The following is a 20018-nucleotide window of genomic DNA, read 5'->3' as shown; positions in this document are numbered from 1 at the left end:
ATATACACAATTATTAGAACAAATCCAAAGTAAGTACTGCAGAAAACAAGGTGAGATGAGGAAAGAAGAAATTGCGAAAACATAGTCGGATGGGAGAGAAACTGTGAGACACGAGGGAGTGGCGTTGAAACAACCCCAGCAAGAGGATGAAGGAAAAGTTCCAGGGTGACAGCTCACATCTGGAGCGCAAGCAGTCCCGCTAGCAGGTCAGAAGGCAGCAAGCGCTGGCAATGTAACAAAAGCTGATAAAGTACATGAGTTTTCACTGGGAGAATCTGCACCAATGCAGAGAACTGAAAGTATACAGAACACTAATAACGACAACAAAAAAGGCAAGAGAGATATGTCACCGTGTATCTCCTCTGTCATAGTGAACCACGGGACTAGGCTGTGAATAGTGTTTATGCAATTCCAACAGAGTAACAGAGAATACTTATCTAACCAAAAGCTGTGACATATTTCTATCAGGAAGAAAGGGAGGGAAAGTGTAGATCCCATTATCATACAAAAGAAAAACAAAACTAAACAGAATACGTTTAACTGTAAATCTAAATTTAAATTATTTTAAATGAACTCTATGTAGGCAACAGACTGAAGCATTTTAAATCTGTCGGTGGCAAGATGAAAATGAAATTGGCCCACTCACAAACTTTTGGCACATATGGACATTTCTTTAAGATGCCCACAGAGCAATATGCTTCCAGAACTTACAAAATGATTTATATCCTTTGACTCAGGAATTCCCTAAATTTCTACCCAAGAATATTCACTCCAAATGTTATTACTAAAAGAAATTTGTTAACATGAAATATTAAACTACAGGACAATGGTTAAGTGTACCTGATTCAACAAGTCTGACTTACTAAGGCATTTATTCCTTTTTGAGTACATTAATAAAATTCTAAAATTATCTGCAACTTCTCCATATATAAATATGTTATTGGTCCACCATATTCAGTAGAGTTATCTAGAGCTGATTATGTCGAAGTACTGACAGATTTGTAGATATCTACCTATATCCTTACCTGAATATAATCTATGGTTATGAAACAGCAAAGCTGGAGGACCCCAGCATGAGAGTTAAACCTACAAACTTGCTTTTAATTTCTTAAACAAAATTAAATGTGCACCTCATATAACAAAATACATAAGATTTCAAGTAAAAGAGAACAAACATTTCCCCTCTAATGTTTTATCTAAAAGAACCTTACTTGTGTATTTGGCACAGCACGCATCTCCGATTTTGGGTCTGTAAGACATTCGGCTTTTCTGAGTATTGCAATATTCTAACAATTCAGCTGTCAATAGACACAATCTTTCCTGATCTTCTGAAACATAAAAAAGCAATCTTTTATGAAGAAATTGTCAATGCTACTGTTTAGACAGTATACAAAAACAGTGTCAGATAAATCACTGGAAAAAACCCATTTACATTTATATTTTAAGAACCCATAAAACCACCAGTGGTTACCTTGTACATAAGAGATCTAATACTCAAGGAAGGAAGCTTCTGGAAAGCCATCTTCTAGATCAGGGTGGTTATACTAGTGTGCTCACACTACAGAAACTTGTTAAAATCATACTTTCACAGTTTTTCGGCATATTTTTCAGGAAGTGTGTTACAGTTAATGAGATAAGACAAAGTACTTCCACTTCATCAGGATTCAATAACCCAAAGTCCCTGCTTTCCACCACACAGACTGAAGATGATGGTTTATAATACCGGAGATTTAAGAGCACTTGTTGGTATCATCACAATCTGTGGTTTGACAACTTGAAACAAAGGTTCACTTTCTTAGCCTTCACGTACCTGCCGTTATTCTGAATAGCCATCACCCAGCTTGCACTAACTCTGCCACTACAAGGATAAACTCAAACATGTTCGAGAGATTTCTTAATTATAAACTTCCATGAAACAAGAAAACATTTATATTCTACTTTTTTCGGGATTAGGTCCAGTATAAAACATTTCTCTAAGTTCCTAAGCCATAGTAACAGTGGTTTTAGACTGACTTATAAAGCACTCTTTCAATATAAACAGGTTTTCTTAAAAAGTTGTAGACAGCTTTATAAGTGCAATTCAGTATACATAGTACCTATTTTTGTTTTGTTTTGTCTTGAGATTTTATTTATTTATTTGACAGAGAGAAATCACAAGAGAGGCAGGCAGAGAGAGAGGAAGGGAAGCAGGCTCTCCGCTGAGCAGAGAGCCCGATGTGGGTCTCGATCCCAGGACCCTGAGATCATGACCTGAGCTGAAGGCAGCGGCTTAACCCACTGAGCCACCCAGGTGCCCGATAGTATCTATTTTTAAACAACAAATTATACAGCAATTAAGGAAACTATTTTCTTATAAAAAGCTGTAGATTAGACTGGATCGGGAAGGTGCTAAATGCAGGGTGTTTCCCTTCATGTTTATTTTACATTTGTGTTTGTATAACTAAATACACCTGAAGTGTTATGATGGCCAATTCTTCCTTAAAACACTGAATAAAACAAAAATCACCAGCATCCCCTTCTCTCTCACCTCCTAAGGAGTTCAGAGAAGAGCCTTCATTATACAGTTAAAAAGATGAGCATAAATAGGTCTCAAATTTTGGTTTCTTACCTGGCATCTCATTTGGTAGAGCATAAAACAAGTGTGGGTTTATGATTTCCAATATGGTTGCTTGTACGGTTTTATTAACTGGTAATTCTATCGTCCTCCACTGCTCAGAGGAAGAGACGGCTGAAATCAAACAAAACAGATCTTGTATAAAACAGATCAAAGTTGTTATTCTCTCTCAGTTTTATCTTTATTCAATTTATTCATCAACTGAATCAACATTCACAAATCCCTAAAATGAAAATCTGTATTTTCACAAAACAATCTATTCAGTTTGAGGGACTCTGTGTTACAAAGTGAGTCCAATCTAGAATGAGAATCTTTGACCTGCTGCACTCCTGTATTATTTCTGTAATATATTTCCATTTCCACAGTATAGTTAATGTAAATCTTATAACTGGTTCACACTGTAGAGAATATATAACTGTATGATGCAAAACTACCTGATAAATAACTACGATAAAAATGAGTAGTTTTTAATAAAACCATGTTTCAATAAATACTATTTTTTTTTTAAAGATTTATCTATGAGAGAGAGTGTTTGCATGAGCAGTGGGGGCAGAAGATGAGATGGAGACAGAGAATCAGAAGCAGACTCCACACTGAGCTGGGAGCCCGAAGCAGGATTCAATCTCACCACCCTGAGGTCTCTCACCACCTGAGGTGAAACCAAGAGTCAGGACGCTCAACCGATTGCTCCCTCGCGCCATCCCAATAAATACTAATTTTAGTAACTTGTTACCTATTTCCACAAAGTATGTATTCCTACAGAAAAACTGCTAGAAAAATTTTCATAGCCTATAAAAGCAAAGGATAACATAAATCTAAATAACAGATCAATGGTTTAAGCACATTACCTTGAAGCCCCAGGATATCAACTTGAAGATCACATTTACTAATGGATCTATTATTTGTCAAGTCTCTGCATGGTGAACTAGTTTTTAAAACCAGATGTTCATCAATCAAAACATCACTAATTATTCTGGGATATGATGTGGAGAGATCAGTGAGCTCGATTCCCACTCCCTGTCCAGTGATTTCAACCACTCGGGCTTGGAGTTTTATCCCTGCAATGCACGTCTGAAATCTGGCTATGGCTTCTTCAGTCCAGTGCTTGTTTCTAGGCTGTATATCTGGCAAATAAGAAGAGCATTAAAAAGAATTCTGTGCCCAAGCTTCATTTTTTGCTTCAATAGTGTCTGGGACTGGTCCTTGTCAAGTGTTGCATTTGGGTCAGCGATTTGGAGTATCATTTTTCAATGTTCAGTTACATTTCTACATCTTCCACACCTGATTACAGATAACGTACTACTAGGGATTTAGGAGGCTCCGAAATTTTCCTTATTTTTCCCACTAATATATCTTTACCAGGCATTTTTCCAATAGGCAAAAAAGGATTAGACGCCACCATTTGTACTGTTGTGTGTATGATGATGAGTCACTAATTATGCTGGCAGAAGAGCTCAACCGTACACCTTCACTTCTGTGGACAGTTTTCTAATGCTGAGTTCAAAATGTTATTTTGAACAGCTCACCAAGAATTATTTTTCGGATAATTTTGGCTTATACCCTTATTTTTAGAACAGTAAACCTCAAACTTGAGTGTGCATCTGAATTACCTAGAGGGCTAATTAAAACAGATTTCAGGGCCACATGCCAAAATTTCCAATTTAGCAGATCTTGGTTGGGGACTGAGAATCTGCAGTTTGAAGAAGCTCTCAAGTTGATGCTGCTTGTCTGGTGGCCACATACTTTTTTTCAAAGATTTTATTTATTTATTTGACAGAGAGAGAGAGAGAGAGAGACCACAAGCAGGGAGAGTGGCAGGCAGAGGGAAAGGGAGAAGCAGGCTCCCTGCAAAGGAGGGGGGAGTCCAACATGGCCTCCATCTCAGGACTCCGGGATCTTGACCCAAGCCTAAGGCTGTTACCTAACTGACTGAGCCACCCAGGCACCCCGGGGTCCACATTTTAAGAAGCATTGACGTAAAACATGGTAATTAAAAATAAACTGAAACATGTTTAGTGTAGTAAGTAGAAAGAAAACATGCCAAAGGAAAAATAAAGAGCATCTTTGCTGCCAGACATGAGCACTGTTAACATTTGGATATCCAACTTTCCATAATTTTCACGCGCGTATGGAAAGACCCACACGCACGTATGTACTCATTTCCTTTATAAAGAAACCTTTGCAATAATAATAGCTCTTATGGATATAATGCCAGGTCATGTTAAGCGCTTTATATTTTTCATCTCTTTTATTCCTAATGACTCTTGGAGGAAGATACTATTATTTTCCAGATGAGGAAACAGAAGCACCGAGAGTCTCAATCATTTGCCTAAGATTCTCACAGTAGGTAGCAGAGTTGGTTCCAGAGTCTGTCCTTGTAATCACAATGCCATCCTGAATCTCCTTTATAACTTGCATGATTTATGTACCTCGTTAACCATTCTTCATATTAATAGCTCATGGTTAACATCACTTTAATGACTGTGTGGTAAAAGGAAACACTTAAACTGAACTTTGTATGTCAGAAAAATTCTGTTTCTAAGTGTTCATTTAATCCTCATAACAACCAACTGAAATAGGTACTATTACTGTCAATTGTACAAACCGTCATTTAACCAACCTCTGTAACTGGCTAGTTAGCTGGTTTTGCTACTACCAACAGCAGCATAATGAATTTCCTTATAGACAAACTGTGAAATTCCAAGATCATTTCTTTGCAATAAATTATTACAAGTGAAAATGCTGAGACAGAAAGGCAGAAATACTTGAAGCTCTTAAGAAATCCTACAAAATGCCTTCAAGAGAACACATTAGTTTTCTCTCCCATCTCAGGCACAGAAAAGCAGCTGCTTCCTTACTTTAACATCAACATTGAATATTTCAGCCAGGATCTTCAAAAGTACATTTCTAAATTGTATAGTATGAAGCAGGACCTTCTAATTCACACATTAAAATTATAGGTGTTGATATTTTAAAGTACGTATACCGTAAGTATTAGAAGACAGTTGAGAAAGTTTCTTATTCTGCACCATACCTACTAACCAGCACCGCATCCCTTGAAAAGGAAGTTTTAAAAATTTGGATGGGATCATTCGGAGTTCATCTGCAGTAACTACTTCCATGTTCCCATAATCCACAAAATGGACTTTAATGTTTCCATCCGGTAAGATTTCCTTGACTAAGGCACGATACCAGTTACCATCACCTATATTTAACACAGAGTTTGAATATGGAGCATTATTTCCCTTCTATTAACATTTGAAATTTTCATCTTCAAAAAACAAATCCTTTGTCTAAAGTAACTAAATAAATTTGCTCTTTCTCCAGATGATATCTTTAATTTTTCATTCAGAAATCCCCGGAATTCTCAAAATCCACGCTTTAGAATACATCCAAAATGTTTATAGTACCACACTTTAACATCAGATGTAAATTAAAGATTTCATTCATCACCTATCCAATAAACAGAATGTGAAAGTGAACAGAAGAACTATAACTTCTCTTCACTTTCACATTGTTTATTGGAACGCATCTGTCAATCTGGAAAGATCACAATACTCTCATAACTAAGGACAAATTGTTTTACTTGTTATTAGTAAAATAATGTAAAAAGCAAATAGAAAAACTCATGCAATGAAATTAAGGTGTTTCACAAAATATACTTTCAAACTAAACATGCACAGGGTGACCAGAAAAAACAATGAACCTGCAGCGAACCAGTTTCCCATTACCTAATTTACTTTAATATCAGAAATTCTGGAATGAAAAGCATTTAGCAAAGTTTAACAAAGTTGAGGTAAGAAAGTTTCATTTGGATTTTCCTTGCTACAAAGAGAAGATGAAACATGAGATTTTAAGCATTCATTTAGTCTTGATTTTGAGAAATATTTGCTTAAACATCAGGAAGAAAATACACATTAAAAATAAGGGCTGAGGGGCGCCTGGGTGGCTCAGTGGATTAAAGCCTCTGCCTTTCGCTCAGGTCATGATCCCAGGGTCCTGGGATCCAGCCCCGCATCGGGCTCTCTGCTTGGCAGGGAGCCTGCTTCCTCCTCTCTCTCTCTCTGCCTGCCTCTCTCCCTACTTGTGATCTCTATCTGTCAAATAAATAAATAAAATCTTAAAAAAAAAAAAAAAAAGGGCTGAATGGGGGTGCCTGGGTGGCTCGGTCGTTAAGCGGCTGCCTTCGGCTCAGGTCATGATCCCAGGGTCCTGGGATCGAGCCCCGCATCAGGCTCCCTGCTCGGAGCTGGGGCGGGGGGAGCCTGTTTCTCCCTCTGCCCTACTTGGATTCCCTCTCTCACTGTCTCTCAAATAAATAAATAAAATCTTTTAAAAAAATAGGGGCTGAATGTCAGGAAACAAAAGTCTCTATCAATGAAGTCAAGATTCTATCAACTGCAACTTACCTGCAAAAAAAGCACAACATGGTCGCCCTACTTCTGCCTTAAAGTCACTGGGCAGCTTCTGCTGACAATATTCTTCTAATGACTTGTTCAAATCATTGAGTTTCTTTAAAGCTGAAAACACAATACATATACAGCACTCAATATTCAGAAAGCATGCAGAATACAGCTTTTCCTCTGAAGCTGGGAGATGTTTTGATCATAAAATCTCAGGTACAGGGGTGCCTGGGTGGCTCAGTGGGTTAAGCCTCCACCTTTGGCTCAGGTCATGATCTCAGGGTCCTGGGATCGAGCCCCGCATTGGGCTCTCTGCTCAGCGGGGAGCCTGCTTCCTCTCTCTCTCTGCCTGCCTCTCTGCCTACTTGTGTTCTCTGTCAAATAAATAAATAAAATCTTTAAAAAAAAAAATCTCAGGTACATTCACAAGCAACTGTTAAGTACACATCAGATGCTTTTCTCTTTTCCTTACTAAAAAGTTAATGGGGAAGATAAGTCGTGATTAGTGAAGACTCCTGGTAACCCCCTACTATGGCACTGTTATCAGCATACCAGAGCATGAGCTTTGTGCGTACAAGCCTGTACCGAAAGTGACAGACAGGCTGTGCTGAAGGAGGACACAGAAGCACTGAGAAGATGCACAGACGTCTGCGAAGGAAACAGAGAGGTGCGCTGTGTGTGCTCCTTAAGCTTTTAGAGAGAAAGAGGACAGACAAGGAGAGGGTGACTCCAGAAGGAAGAAAGGGCTCTGAGGCAAAGTACAGAATTAAGCCTCCAAAACTTATTTGGCAGGAGCAGTTTGGAAAACCAGGGAAGGTAAACCACTGAAGGACACACCAGCCATGTGCTGGGCAAGATACAAACCATGGAGGGCTTTAAAATGCTGAGGGGCACCTAGGTGGCTCAGTGAAGCGTCCAACTCTGGATTTTGGCTCAGGTCATGATCTCAGGGTCCTGAAATGGAGCCCCAAATTTGGCTCCCCGCTCAGCAGGGAGGCTGCTTCTCTCCCTCTCCCTCCCCACCCTCCTTTCTCTGCAAACCCTCCCCTCCCAGCTCTCTCTCTCAAAATAAATAAATAGATCTTTAAGAAAAAAAAGAAGAAGACTATGTGAACTTATGAGTCCAAGACCAGTGGAAAATAGAAGCTGCAAAAATCATTTAAAATATTTTACCATTTATGCTTACACAAACAGGGATACATCCACACAAGCATATGCACAGAAAAGAACCTTATTACTATTTACTTATTCTGAAAAGATTTAGAAAATTGAGAGAGGGACTGGAAAACTTACTTCCCACTATACATTCTTTTAAACTTTAATTTTGTACCATGTGCTTGTATAATCACCTATAAAAATAAAAACTGACTTTAAAATTTTTTAATTTTATGCTCTATGAAACAGTGGTCCATACCAGATGATTCTGGAAGGAGGGATGACAAATCTCACAAACTGGGAGCCAGACAGGGACTCAGGAACCTAGTTCAATGTCCTCATTTGACAGAGAAGCAAGCCAAGATTATAGAAATGTTAAAATTAAGGATGCTCTCAATGATAGCTCAAATGAAAAAGAAGGAAAATACAAGTGTGAGGATGTGGAGCGACAGAACCCTCAAACTGACAGCTGCCATAATCACTTTGGAAACTTTGTGGCATTCATTGATCAAAGCTGAAAATATAAATACCCTTTAGGATATAGTCAGCAATTTCCTTCCTGATATACACTCAAAAGAAGCACAAACCCGTGTGTACCAAATCTGTATGGAAATGTTCACGCCAATACCATTCTATAGCTCAGAACTAGAAACCTGCATGTTCAGTGGACCACAAGCTCCTGCTACATATAAAAACGAAGAACTGGTCTCACAAACAACATGGAAAAAGATGGCAAGTGTATGAGTGTACATACCGTACGATTACATTTCATAAAATAAAGTTCAAAACCAGGAAAACTATGCTATTGGAAGGCAGGATAGTATTTACTTTTTAACGAGAGAAGAGGAAGTAATCAAAGGAGACATGGAGGAAACTTCTGGATGACTGGTAATGCTTCATTATCTTGACCTAGATGTCGGTCACTTTGTGATGATGTGTCAATGCTGCAATATTTGTGCACTTACATATATGCATGTCATGCTTTAATAAAATCTACCATTTAATTTTCAAAAATAAATTTAGAAGATGTTCTATGAAATTGAAACTGGTTTAAATAGATTTTTAAAAACAGAAACCGTGGCTCAAAATGTTGAATAAAAGGCAATCAAGTTTACTCAAATCTTTCTTATTAGTAGAAATATTGCGTTGGCCCTTCTTGGAAAGACAGTACTTCTATTTTTGAGTGAACTCCTCTTCAGTTATTACCACATTTGGAAGGGAAATAGATGAGAAGAGTCCACTTACCATCCTCTTGAAGCACATGGCAGTAAAATTCTCCAGGACTGTACATCATACAGACCACAACATCTACTGTTTGGTCAACAGCCAGTTCAACCCATGTCCACTCCAATGGATTTAGTTTTGCTTCCATACCCAAGGCAACTGCGAAAAAAAAAAAATGAACTTTTACAAAACAAATGGTCGAAGTGTGGATGGGAGGTACAGCTGGTGAGGGATCTGCTTTTGAGGAAGTGAATTTTCAGGGACTTTTAGTGACATCTGCCAGTGACCCACAGGTCTTGTTGGTTTTTGTTTTTTGTTTTTTGTTTTTTTTTTCAGTTTTCCCACACACTCATACTGTATTTAAATGAATGCTTGATTCGAGAAGAGAGAAGACACTCAACATCATTCTTTTTGAAAGCATGGGAACCCACCCACACACACTAGCCATCGGGATTCCAGCATGGACATGATGGAGCAGACATCTTACTCACCGCTGGCTTCCTTTGCGACGCTGGGTTTCTCAGCCAGCACCCCTGCCTCCCGGACGGCAAAGCCGGCATCCCTGAGTGCCTGCGCAATGCTGACGTGAGGTGTCACGGATTTGTCCACAAGCTCCACCAGGGAGCTGTTCTCCAGCTTGTCGGCCACTTTCACCATGATCATTTTGTTCTGCACAATCTTCTTCATCAAAGAAATAGCTTCTGGAGTCCAAATTCCTAATGATGGCTTTACTCCTATCAAAGAATATTTAAAAGAATATTAAAACACTTCTTATAACAAGCATTTATAAAGTTTAGCTCCTAATTTCCTCAAAGTTAAATTTAAGGAATGTGACAAACACTAGAGCCAAAAGTCCCGCCTGGGCAGAAGGATTTTCTAGTATTAAAACAAAGGCAAAATTATAAAGAAAAAAAAAGGCCTATAGAAAACTGTCCTACCTCTATGTAAACAAACCATAATTCCATTGATATGAAATGTCCAGAAAAACATATCTTGAAGACAGATTAGTGATTCCAGGGGAGCTGGGATTAACCACTGTCACGCACAAGAAACCTCATCAGGGTGCTATCTATATAACTCAGTAAATTACTAAAAATCACAGAATTGTATACCTAAGACTGAGAATTTTGTGGTATGTAATTATATCTCAATAAGTTAAGAAAGCCATAAATAAAAGTATCCAATAATCCAGGAAGAAATACTGCTCCCTTACAATGACATTTAAAAAAAACACCAGCAGCACTTAAACTGCAAAGGCACTTGCAAATCAACAACCCAACGTTATGCCTAGCCTTCTCATAATAGCAAGTAATGTATGGGAAAAAAAGTTCAGCCTCATGGTAATAAAGTAATTAAAATGATTTAGTTTTAACTTATCAAAACTGGCCAACATGAAATAATAGAGAGGTATCTATTTGGTGCACCGTGTGAAGGAATGGGTTCCCCTACTATCTTTCTGGTAGGTGTGTAAACTAGTTCTATCCTTTCTGGGGAGCAATCATAACATATACCACAAACAGGAAAAGAAACATGCCCACAGACACCTCCATTTCACCTGAGGAATTCTGTAGTACCGCTATATTTCACAGCCTATCATCCTCAGGAAATGATCGTGGATAGGTTGCAAAATACAGTTAGAAGAACACTGCTGGGGCATCTGGGGTGGCTCAGTGGGTTAAGGCCTCTGCCTTCGGCTCAGGTGGTGATCCCAGGGTCCTGGGATCGAGCCCCGCATCAGGCTCTCTGTTCAGCAGGGAGCCTGCTTCCCTTCCTCTCTCTTTCTGGCTGCCTCTCTGCCTACCTGTGATGTCTGTCTGTCAAATAAATAAATAAAGTCTTTAAAAAAGAAAAAAAGAAGAACACTGCTATGGGGTACCTGGGTGGCTCAGTGGGTTAAGTGTCTGCCTTTGGTTCAGGTCCTGGGATAGGCCTCACATTGGGCTCCCTGCTCAATGGGGAGTCTGCTTCTCCCTCTGCCCACCCCCACTCATGCTCTGTAATAAATATCTTAAAAAAAAAAAAAGAACACTTCTACTAGCAAAAACTTGGAAATAATCCTTCTGATAATCAGATACTAGTTCAATTATGGTATATCTGAATGAAGGTAATAGAGGCCGATTTATTAACATGGAAAGAAGCCCCGGCTTCTGGTGGGATAGATTTTATATACAGTAATTTCTAAGCATATGTTCGAACATACTGTTTTTACAGATGGGTTTTGCTCTACTTTGTGTAATGAATCAGCTTCTATGTTATTTACCAATAATGCAGACTACAAATACAAAAAAAAAATACTCAATTTCCTAACTACAGGCACATTAAATTAAATTTTATTTTATTAGAGATAGCAAAATAGTCCTATGTATTTGAAATGTTCTATTAAGGACTATTTTTGCATTAAGAGAAGTTATTTCTAAACACATTCTTTTATCTTCTGGATAGTTTAAGTTCTAATGCTCTTACTTTAGGTTTTAGTACTTTAAGAATATGGGGACCTCAAAAATGTCCTACCTGCCAGCACACATTTTATAGCCTGCATCGGCAATTCCAGCAACTTCGGAGTTATGGGACAGAGTCTCGTCAGACTAAGGATTTCAAAGTTTCCATAATCTACATATCCGACCAGTACAGATTGTTCAGAAGCATAAGCTAAAACGGAGGCACGGTACCACTGATCATCCTCTGAAAGAAGGAGAGACTCTGTCTCAAATGATTTTCCAGTGCAGATATAAACAAAAACCTTCCCTCCCAAATTTAGAGATGGTCATTCGTAGGTTTTTACTTTAATAGAGTATCAGGCTTTATTGAACAATGTATGCCTAGTCAACATTACAACCTCTGCTTCTCAGAAGCCCTCAATTTCTAAAAACGCCCTTTTATGCATACCTTACTAGACCGCTCATGTCCTGGGAGGTCATGACTTACAACCTGCTTTGCCTCCCTCGTAGACAGTTAACTCATTAGGACCGAGAATGTGTCTGGGTCTTGGGAATGAATCCACAATGATGCCTTGATCAGTACAGGGACAATTTGCTAAGCATCAAGCAGGGCTAATTTTAGAATACTGGCAGTAGGAGTCAACCAGACTCTACTGACCAAGCAACCCACCTCCTGGAGGCCCACTTGCATCTTACCCTTCTGGGAGGCAACTGGACTTGCTTCCCTTCAGCAGGATAGAACGGAAGCCAGTTACCACAGCTGTGCTGTGACGGCTCCGTGCTTCCAGGCCCTCCCGCTCTTCCCAAGAAAACTGGTAAAGACGTGATCCTGGAAGATTCCATGTTCACATCCTGATGTAAACAAAATTACCTGCACCGGTCCCCAAAACTAAAGGGCTGTTAAAATAATAGGAACTTCCTTTGCCAACTCCCCCAGCACTCACAGGCCTTCTTCCCTTGCACACTTGGGTTCAGTTTACCTGTGCACAGTTAAAGGACTGGTGCACTCTAATACTCAAACTTCAAATGCAGCCATCCAGTGCAGACTGAAGATTGTTTCATTTATTTTTACTTGATTATAAGTTAAAAAAAAAAAATTCAGTAAGACTCTGCCCTCACCTGAGAATTGGGCACAACAGATATCACCAATGGTTGGATAAAAATCTGAGCGTGGAGACACCTGACCACAGTATTCGCTAAGGGATGCCTGAAGTTCAGCGAGCTTATCTGTAGACACAGAGCACATCTTAAACACAGTAAATACAAATCTACGCATTATCTTCTTTTTCACATGTTGAGTCTCTTGAAGTACAAAGATTATACAACCAGCACAAATCAAAGGAAATTTACTTACGTCCGCTTTGCAGCTGTTGACAGAAGAAATCTTCTGGAGTCTGAATGTGAGCAACCACACCACAAAACTCATCGCCTACATTCAAAGTTAACACTTTGGGGATTAGATCACTTCTATCCACAACAACTTTCTTTTCAGCTATCATTTTTCCAACATCTTCAAGATCATCTTAAGAAAAAAACAACAACAACAAAAAAAACAGAAACAAAAACAGAAAAACCAAGGCATTCTGGTTATCATTCATCTGATTTTTGTAGCTCTTCAGGCCCAGTCACACTCCTTCAACACCTCTAGGCCTTAACACATGCTTAAACTTCCTCCCAGAACACAGTCCCAATCTCCCAGCAACCTGGTTATTTCTTGCTCAGTGTGGTGTGACCTTGAAAAGACTTCCCCTAACCCAGGTTAGGTGGCTGCCCAGGTGCTCCCACTGCACTCTCCGTGCACTCACTCTCATGCCGTTTTATCTTCTCTTCTCTACATGTTTGCCCTGACCACAGAATACCCTCCACTAAGGCACCTCCACAGTCCCTCAGTGAAGCAAACACTGCCCAGGAGATTTTTGTTCCTTCCATGAGACAGCTCTGCAAGCCTTGCTCTTACTACTGATGACTTCCTTCTAGAAGCATTCACCCTTCTGTTGCTCTGGCAACTTTTGTCCCCACTCTCTACCCACCTCCCCCAATTTGACTTCTCACTGGATGCTGTAGGCCCTAGGTTTATCCCCTGCCCTCTTTTTTTCCCCCCGATCCCACACTCTCCCTAATATACCACCAGCATTCATGGTTTCAACCATGACTACTACTAGACCAGTAAGTGTTCGGTTTTCTCCTCTAGGTGGCAAAGAATTACTACAAACTTTCCGGCAGAGCTGTCATACTAAGATTTGTGTTCTGGGGATATCATGTATAGTATTGTTAAGAATTCGGACAGCAGAGGGGCGCCTGGGTGGCTCAGTGGGTTAAGTCTCTGCCTTCAGCTCAGGTCATGATCTCAGGGTCCTGGGATCGAGCCCGCATCGGGCTCTCTGCTCAGTGGGGAGCCTGCTTCCTCTCCCTCTCTACCTGCCTCTCTGCCTACTTGTGATCTCTCTGTCAAATAAATAAAATAAAAAATCTTAAAAAAAAAATTCAGACAGCAAAAACGGTGAAGTCAGAGAAGGTTGTTGCAATTACCCACAACTGGTAAGGATTCCTGACCTAGAAAAATAATAAGGAGAAAAAGGATTTTAAAAAAGAAAAAAAGTCATATAAAAAGGATATTCAGGAAGAAGAACCAATAAAGACCTGGCAACCAATGAGACAAGGCAAAGGACAGGAGGTAAGGATAAGGTAGACTTAAAAATGTGTCAACCTGGTTTACACGAAGGGATACATCTAATCACGGAACCATTAACCTGGCCATCGCCTCTGGATGAATGAGCAAGAAACAATGAGGTATGTCTGCATCCAAAGTAATTGGTAAAGGAACAAAGTAGGGAGGAAAACAGGGCAATAAATACCATATATAACTAGGAAATAAGAAAATAAAATGCTGGTAGCAAAACTTCTTAGTTCTTGTTTAGTATAACTCTTGTTATACTAAACGAAAAAGCCACACACATAACTAAACAAGAAGTAAAAAAAAAAAAAAAAAATTTATGAAGAAACACCATCTTACCAAAACAGAATATACCCCTGTTTATTATTGTTGGAACACCTAAGTAAGGAGGGAAAATTCAACTAAGGAAATGTTAGCTAAAAACCCTTCAACTCAAACTGTCATGATATTTAGTACTTCAGAGATTTCTGATAATCATCATGTCAAGGATTAATACAGAAGACAGATATGGAAGGAAAACAGGAGGGGAAGACTAAGATTAGACATAATGTACTACTAAATGAAAAAGTTATCTTTCTTACATAAAGTTCAAAGAATGGTTATTTCCATTAAATCTGTCAGTGTGGCAGCTCTGCCCTTATTTTTCTGTCTAGGAGAGAAGATATTCTTTAGTACCCGGAGTCACTGTGCTGTTCACTACGAATCTGTATACTCACTTGCATCTGCACTTGGCTTCTTAGAATTTTGTCCCTTGGGTTTCAAGCCATATCCCATTTCTATGAGCACATCGTCTAAGAGTTTTCCTAAAAATGGTTAAGAAAATACATCCCCATTGAGATATTATGCCAAGAAGAAAAGCACAAACGTGAAACAAATGAATCACAATCATGTGACCTAGAGATCATATCTATTAATACACTCGCCTATTGCGTTACCAGTTCAGTTTCTGTGTCCAAAATACTGTTAACTCACGCTCAGCCTTAAAAATTGAGGCAAAATTCCCACTGTCATGTGGCAGAAAATTTTATAAAAATATTTCACCTCAAAATTCTGGGTAACATGAAAGATTTAGTTGCTATCTCACTGGCAGGCTTAGTATGGCCACCATTTATAAGAAAAAATGAATTTAGTGTTAAACGAAGATTACTTTTTCTCAAAGTATGGCTGAAACAAGGGGTAGCCAGCATGTCATAAACTTCAAGTTCCTTGAAATACCAACTGAGGGGTTCTGGAGGGGAGAAGGTGGGGCGTGTGAGCCTGGTGGTGGGTATTGTGGAGGGCACGTATTACGTGGAGCACTGGGTGTGGTGCATAAATAATGAATTTTGGAACCCTGAAAAAAAAAATTAAATAAAAAAAGAAATACCATCCAGAAGACTGAGTCATAATACGAAACATACACAGCAAAGAAAATACTTAATTTCATTAAAGATTTAAATGAACTTTCTACCATGTCATCAACCAACGGTATGTCTCCTAAAGTAAAAGAATGATACCTTGGAAAGTGAGACACAATTATAAGCACACGGTCAGAAGTCACTTTTTCAACACAGAGAAGGGATTCCGAGGGGTTTCCATCTCCACACTTAAATACTAGGCACTTACACTCTCATTACTAACCAAACACATGTCTGCGAAGATTCTTCACGGAAAAAGCACTCGTGGTGAAAGCATGGACCAATTCATAAGGAAACTCTTGTATTTTTCTCCGTAAGTGAGTAGAAATCAGGAATGGTGATCGTAATGGCCATATCAAAAGGCTAACACAGTCATCCCCACACTAAGTCAGCATCTAGCCTTTGAAGCCCCCCAGCTCCACCACCGATGCCGATGCTGGGTCTCTGACTGCCACCGGCAAGAGCAAGGTCACACCCTGAAGGACTTGCGAGGAGCTTACTTGGCCTCCTTTCGTGTTCCTATTTCTTCTCTGCGTAACAGCTGAAGACTAAACACCATGTTAATTGCTGCATCTACAAAACAGAGTTAGATCTTACCTGAGCTGGGCAGCATCACCTCCACAGCAAAGGTAACCACTTCTTCTTTGGAGATGTCAACAATCTTTACAGAGCAGTACTGCTCCATTAACAGTGACTTAATCGTTTTGACACATTCACTGCTCCAGTTCCCCTCTGCTGGGATAACCCTGGCCACAAAGCACTTTATGGCCTGAAAGATTTTACATGAGTTACTAAAAAATTAGTATTTGAAAATGATTTTTTCTAATTAATAACATGAAGATTTTTTAAAGGTGATACATTTGTCACTGAAAATTTATCAGAAATCTTCCAAGAACAAATAAACAATTTTATGTTTTTTGTATGTAATTACATATGTAATTATGTATTTTTTACATAGGTGCATTACATATGTAATTATGTAATTTTGTATGTAATCATATGTATTTAATTTATATGTAATTATTTGTCTCTTGTGCTACTCTATCCATGTACTTTTCCTTTTGGGACCTGAAGCTTAAGAAATTCGTGAAAGTATAACTAATTATCCCTCAAATACATATAATTCAGGTTGCTTCCAGACAAGGTAATAAACATAGAAATGATTGTTTTAAAAGAACAGATGGAGAAGATGTCCCTAAAAAAATGCTGTTTCTCATGTAAGGAAGTATTACCTAAGACTTCTTAAATGGATCCAAGAAAGCCAATGACATTTATCTACATTTAGTAAAAAATGAAAAATATAACAATAGGTACTTTTTTATAATAACCATCACAGAACAGAGCAAGCAAATATTGTGCCCATTAAAATATTAAAGACAGCTCTTTGGGGACACTACTAGGAATTTAGAAAGTAAAAAAGACTCACACATGGAGGAAATAAGTCAATGTTTCTATTTAGTTGGTGAATTCTGTTTACTGGAATTATTTCTTCATTTCCATAATCAATATATAAGACTTGTGCCTTCTTCTGCAGCATATCAACATCTTGTATCATTACTCTGTTCCAGGTCTGAAAGTGAAATATAATGGCGCTCTGCTTCAAAACAGTATTTCAGGCTTCACAACTCTCAGCCCATCCATAGAACAGCCAAACGAGAAACTACAGCTCTGTTCTGAGGGACTCATTTAACAGGTTAATCTTCTAAGAATCTGGCTAAGAAATCCCTGAATTTGTCTACTTTGGAGACTAATGTACACACAACCACTCCCAGGTTACTCTAGCCCAGGAGACACAATGACACACTAACGCCTCCCCTACAGAAGTACACAGGCTGCAGGACTGGCTATCCATCTGCACTTGGCAGAGGAGGCACCTATCAACAGAGCTGGAGGGCTCACCCAACAAATCCATAATACCGAATGAGCAAGAGAGACAGGAATGTGACCACAGACTCTGGTTAAGCCAGCAAATACATTATTAAAAGCTCTGGTGTCCAGTTTATATGACAAAAGTAAATTAAAACATCGTATTAAATAATTCACTTCATCAGCGGTTACCTGATCAACAGTGTACTTGGCAACACAAACTTCCCCCTTAACAGGAACATAATCCTTCTCCTGAGTTATATGTGCATAGGTTTCCTTTAGACTCACAGAGAGCTGCTTCATGTATTCTAACACTTCTGAAGAATATAACTGCACATAAAAGTCACTTGGGTGTTTGAATTCAGTAACTGTACCCTTTCAAAAGACAGAAAAGGTGCAATAATTCACTGAGAACACAAGCACATGGAAATTTCTTAAAGCTTTCTAACAAGATTTAAAAAAAGGTATTATAAGACAGTTTTTGCAATCAATTTCATCAGTTACATGTTGTAGCTCGCTTAGAAGCTCAAACTAAAAACAGGAAACAAGGAATAAAAATCTATAGTTCTTTGGATCTCTGTCTATAGAAATTAAACAACAAATACCTTTATTTCCATGCTTTTCCTGAGTTGTAGACTTCTCAGATCAGAAAACATTATTTTATCAGCACCAATGGCTATTTCTTTAGTAACTCCAAGAGGATAGTCACCCTGGGTTTTAAAAAAACAAAACACACGAGTGAGTTACTTATACAAGCACATGTTTCAGCAATACTGTGGCCACCATTTGCTGGAATTGAGGCCAAAATAGCCCCTGAGGCTTGAATAACAGAGAGATATAGTGTGTACCTCCAAGAGCCAATAAAACCCATTGTCCCTAGGCAGTGTACACAGCAGTGGGATCACTCAAGTATCAGGCCATAATGGTTATGATAATGTTGAGTTTATAAAATAAAAAGGGGGGGGTTAGTGTTTTAAGTTTGTACTTGTTAGCATTTTATAAGTATGAATATTTGAGGAAGTCAGATTTTTTTTTTAAGTAGAAGCTAGGGCCAGCTAGAGAAGCCTAAAAATTATAGATGAGCTGAGCACTACTGATAATTTTCAGGTTATGAATGGTTTAGCCCAGTGACCTACATGGAAGAGAGGTCTTACAGAAAAAAATGCTCCTTCAATACGAGGGCAGGACACAAAACCAGAGAATGTGTGCATGCAGGGACTAGAGAGAGGGGCTCTCTCTCAGGAATCCAAACAATTTTACACTGAGACACAGTCATCACAAGTCCTTCTGGGCAAAGTCCTAGGCACACATAACGCTCAAAAATCCCCAACAGTCACCCAATCGATCATTAAGGTGTACAGATTTATTCCACAGGAAACACTGGATTTAATAAACACTGATGCAGAGGCACCTGGCTGACTCAGTCAGACGGGCCTGTGACTCCTTCTGGGATCTGGAGAGTTCAAGCCCCATGTTGGGCATGGAGATCACTTGGATAAACACTGGTGAAATGCAGAAGTGGTAAGTATTTTATTTAGCTTAAGTCCTCTTAATTCAAAGGGAAATCATTCAAAATTTACTCTAAAGACAAAAAGTACATCATACCTCATTTTTCACTTCCATGTTCTTTGTTTCAAAAGGTGACTTACTATCTTCACGTTTGTGGAAACTGAAATAAAGCAGCTGATTGTAATACTTAGAGTACAGAGCCAGTCAAGAGTAGGGGCCAGAGTGATGTTAAATTCTCAATCATAAAAATCCAGAAGGAGAAAAACAGCTTCCTTCAGAGAGTATCACAGTAGTAACAAAGCAAAATAGTCCAGGGCTGGCTATGCAACAGTCTACCCTGTGTGCGGGCTCACCTCTTCCAAAGCCGCCTGATTAAAGGGACCTCTGCGGCCACAACCTCCAAGCCCCAGCTTTCTTATCTACAAGATATAATCCTACATGACCTCAACAGTTTTGAGGACCGAACGAAGTTATAGATGGGAAACTGCTTTGTAAGCTGGTAAATGCCATGCCACTAAGATTTTAAAATCACAATTCATGAGACACTGTGAGAGTTCTACCTTATCATAATTCAGGAAAGAACACGTGATTAAAAGGAATTTTAAAGGTCTACTTATTACAAACACTAAAAACTTAAAGTTCTGACTCTGAATATGTACTAATAGAATCATATTCATGGAAACTCAGTCCTGAATTTGCAAACTCTTCATTTCAAATTTGCTTCCTTTATGTTACACC

General features: G+C 38.9%; 1 protein-coding gene across 1 annotated transcript in view; it reads right to left on the bottom strand.

Annotated features, from left to right (window-relative positions):
- The window catches only part of TDRD1 (tudor domain containing 1), a 37366-nt gene that overhangs the window by 7108 nt on the left and 10240 nt on the right, over window positions 1-20018 (bottom strand). Inside the window, exons 6-21 of the mRNA XM_046027416.1 lie at window positions 19377-19440; window positions 18377-18481; window positions 17964-18146; window positions 17332-17475; window positions 16503-16674; window positions 15225-15311; window positions 13189-13356; window positions 12954-13061; window positions 11908-12078; window positions 9888-10130; window positions 9418-9555; window positions 7024-7134; window positions 5649-5819; window positions 3463-3738; window positions 2609-2728; window positions 1212-1328 (exon numbers count right to left, since the gene is read on the bottom strand). Coding sequence (XP_045883372.1) covers window positions 1212-1328; window positions 2609-2728; window positions 3463-3738; window positions 5649-5819; window positions 7024-7134; window positions 9418-9555; window positions 9888-10130; window positions 11908-12078; window positions 12954-13061; window positions 13189-13356; window positions 15225-15311; window positions 16503-16674; window positions 17332-17475; window positions 17964-18146; window positions 18377-18481; window positions 19377-19440 — 2378 coding nt within the window. The remainder of the gene's footprint in view (window positions 1-1211; window positions 1329-2608; window positions 2729-3462; window positions 3739-5648; window positions 5820-7023; window positions 7135-9417; window positions 9556-9887; window positions 10131-11907; window positions 12079-12953; window positions 13062-13188; window positions 13357-15224; window positions 15312-16502; window positions 16675-17331; window positions 17476-17963; window positions 18147-18376; window positions 18482-19376; window positions 19441-20018) is intronic.

Source organism: Meles meles, chromosome 13 (genome assembly GCF_922984935.1).
Source record: "Meles meles chromosome 13, mMelMel3.1 paternal haplotype, whole genome shotgun sequence".
Taxonomy (NCBI): Eukaryota; Metazoa; Chordata; class Mammalia; order Carnivora; family Mustelidae; genus Meles; species Meles meles.
Note: the sequence above shows the minus strand (reverse complement) of the source record. Positions and strands in the feature narration are given on the sequence as shown.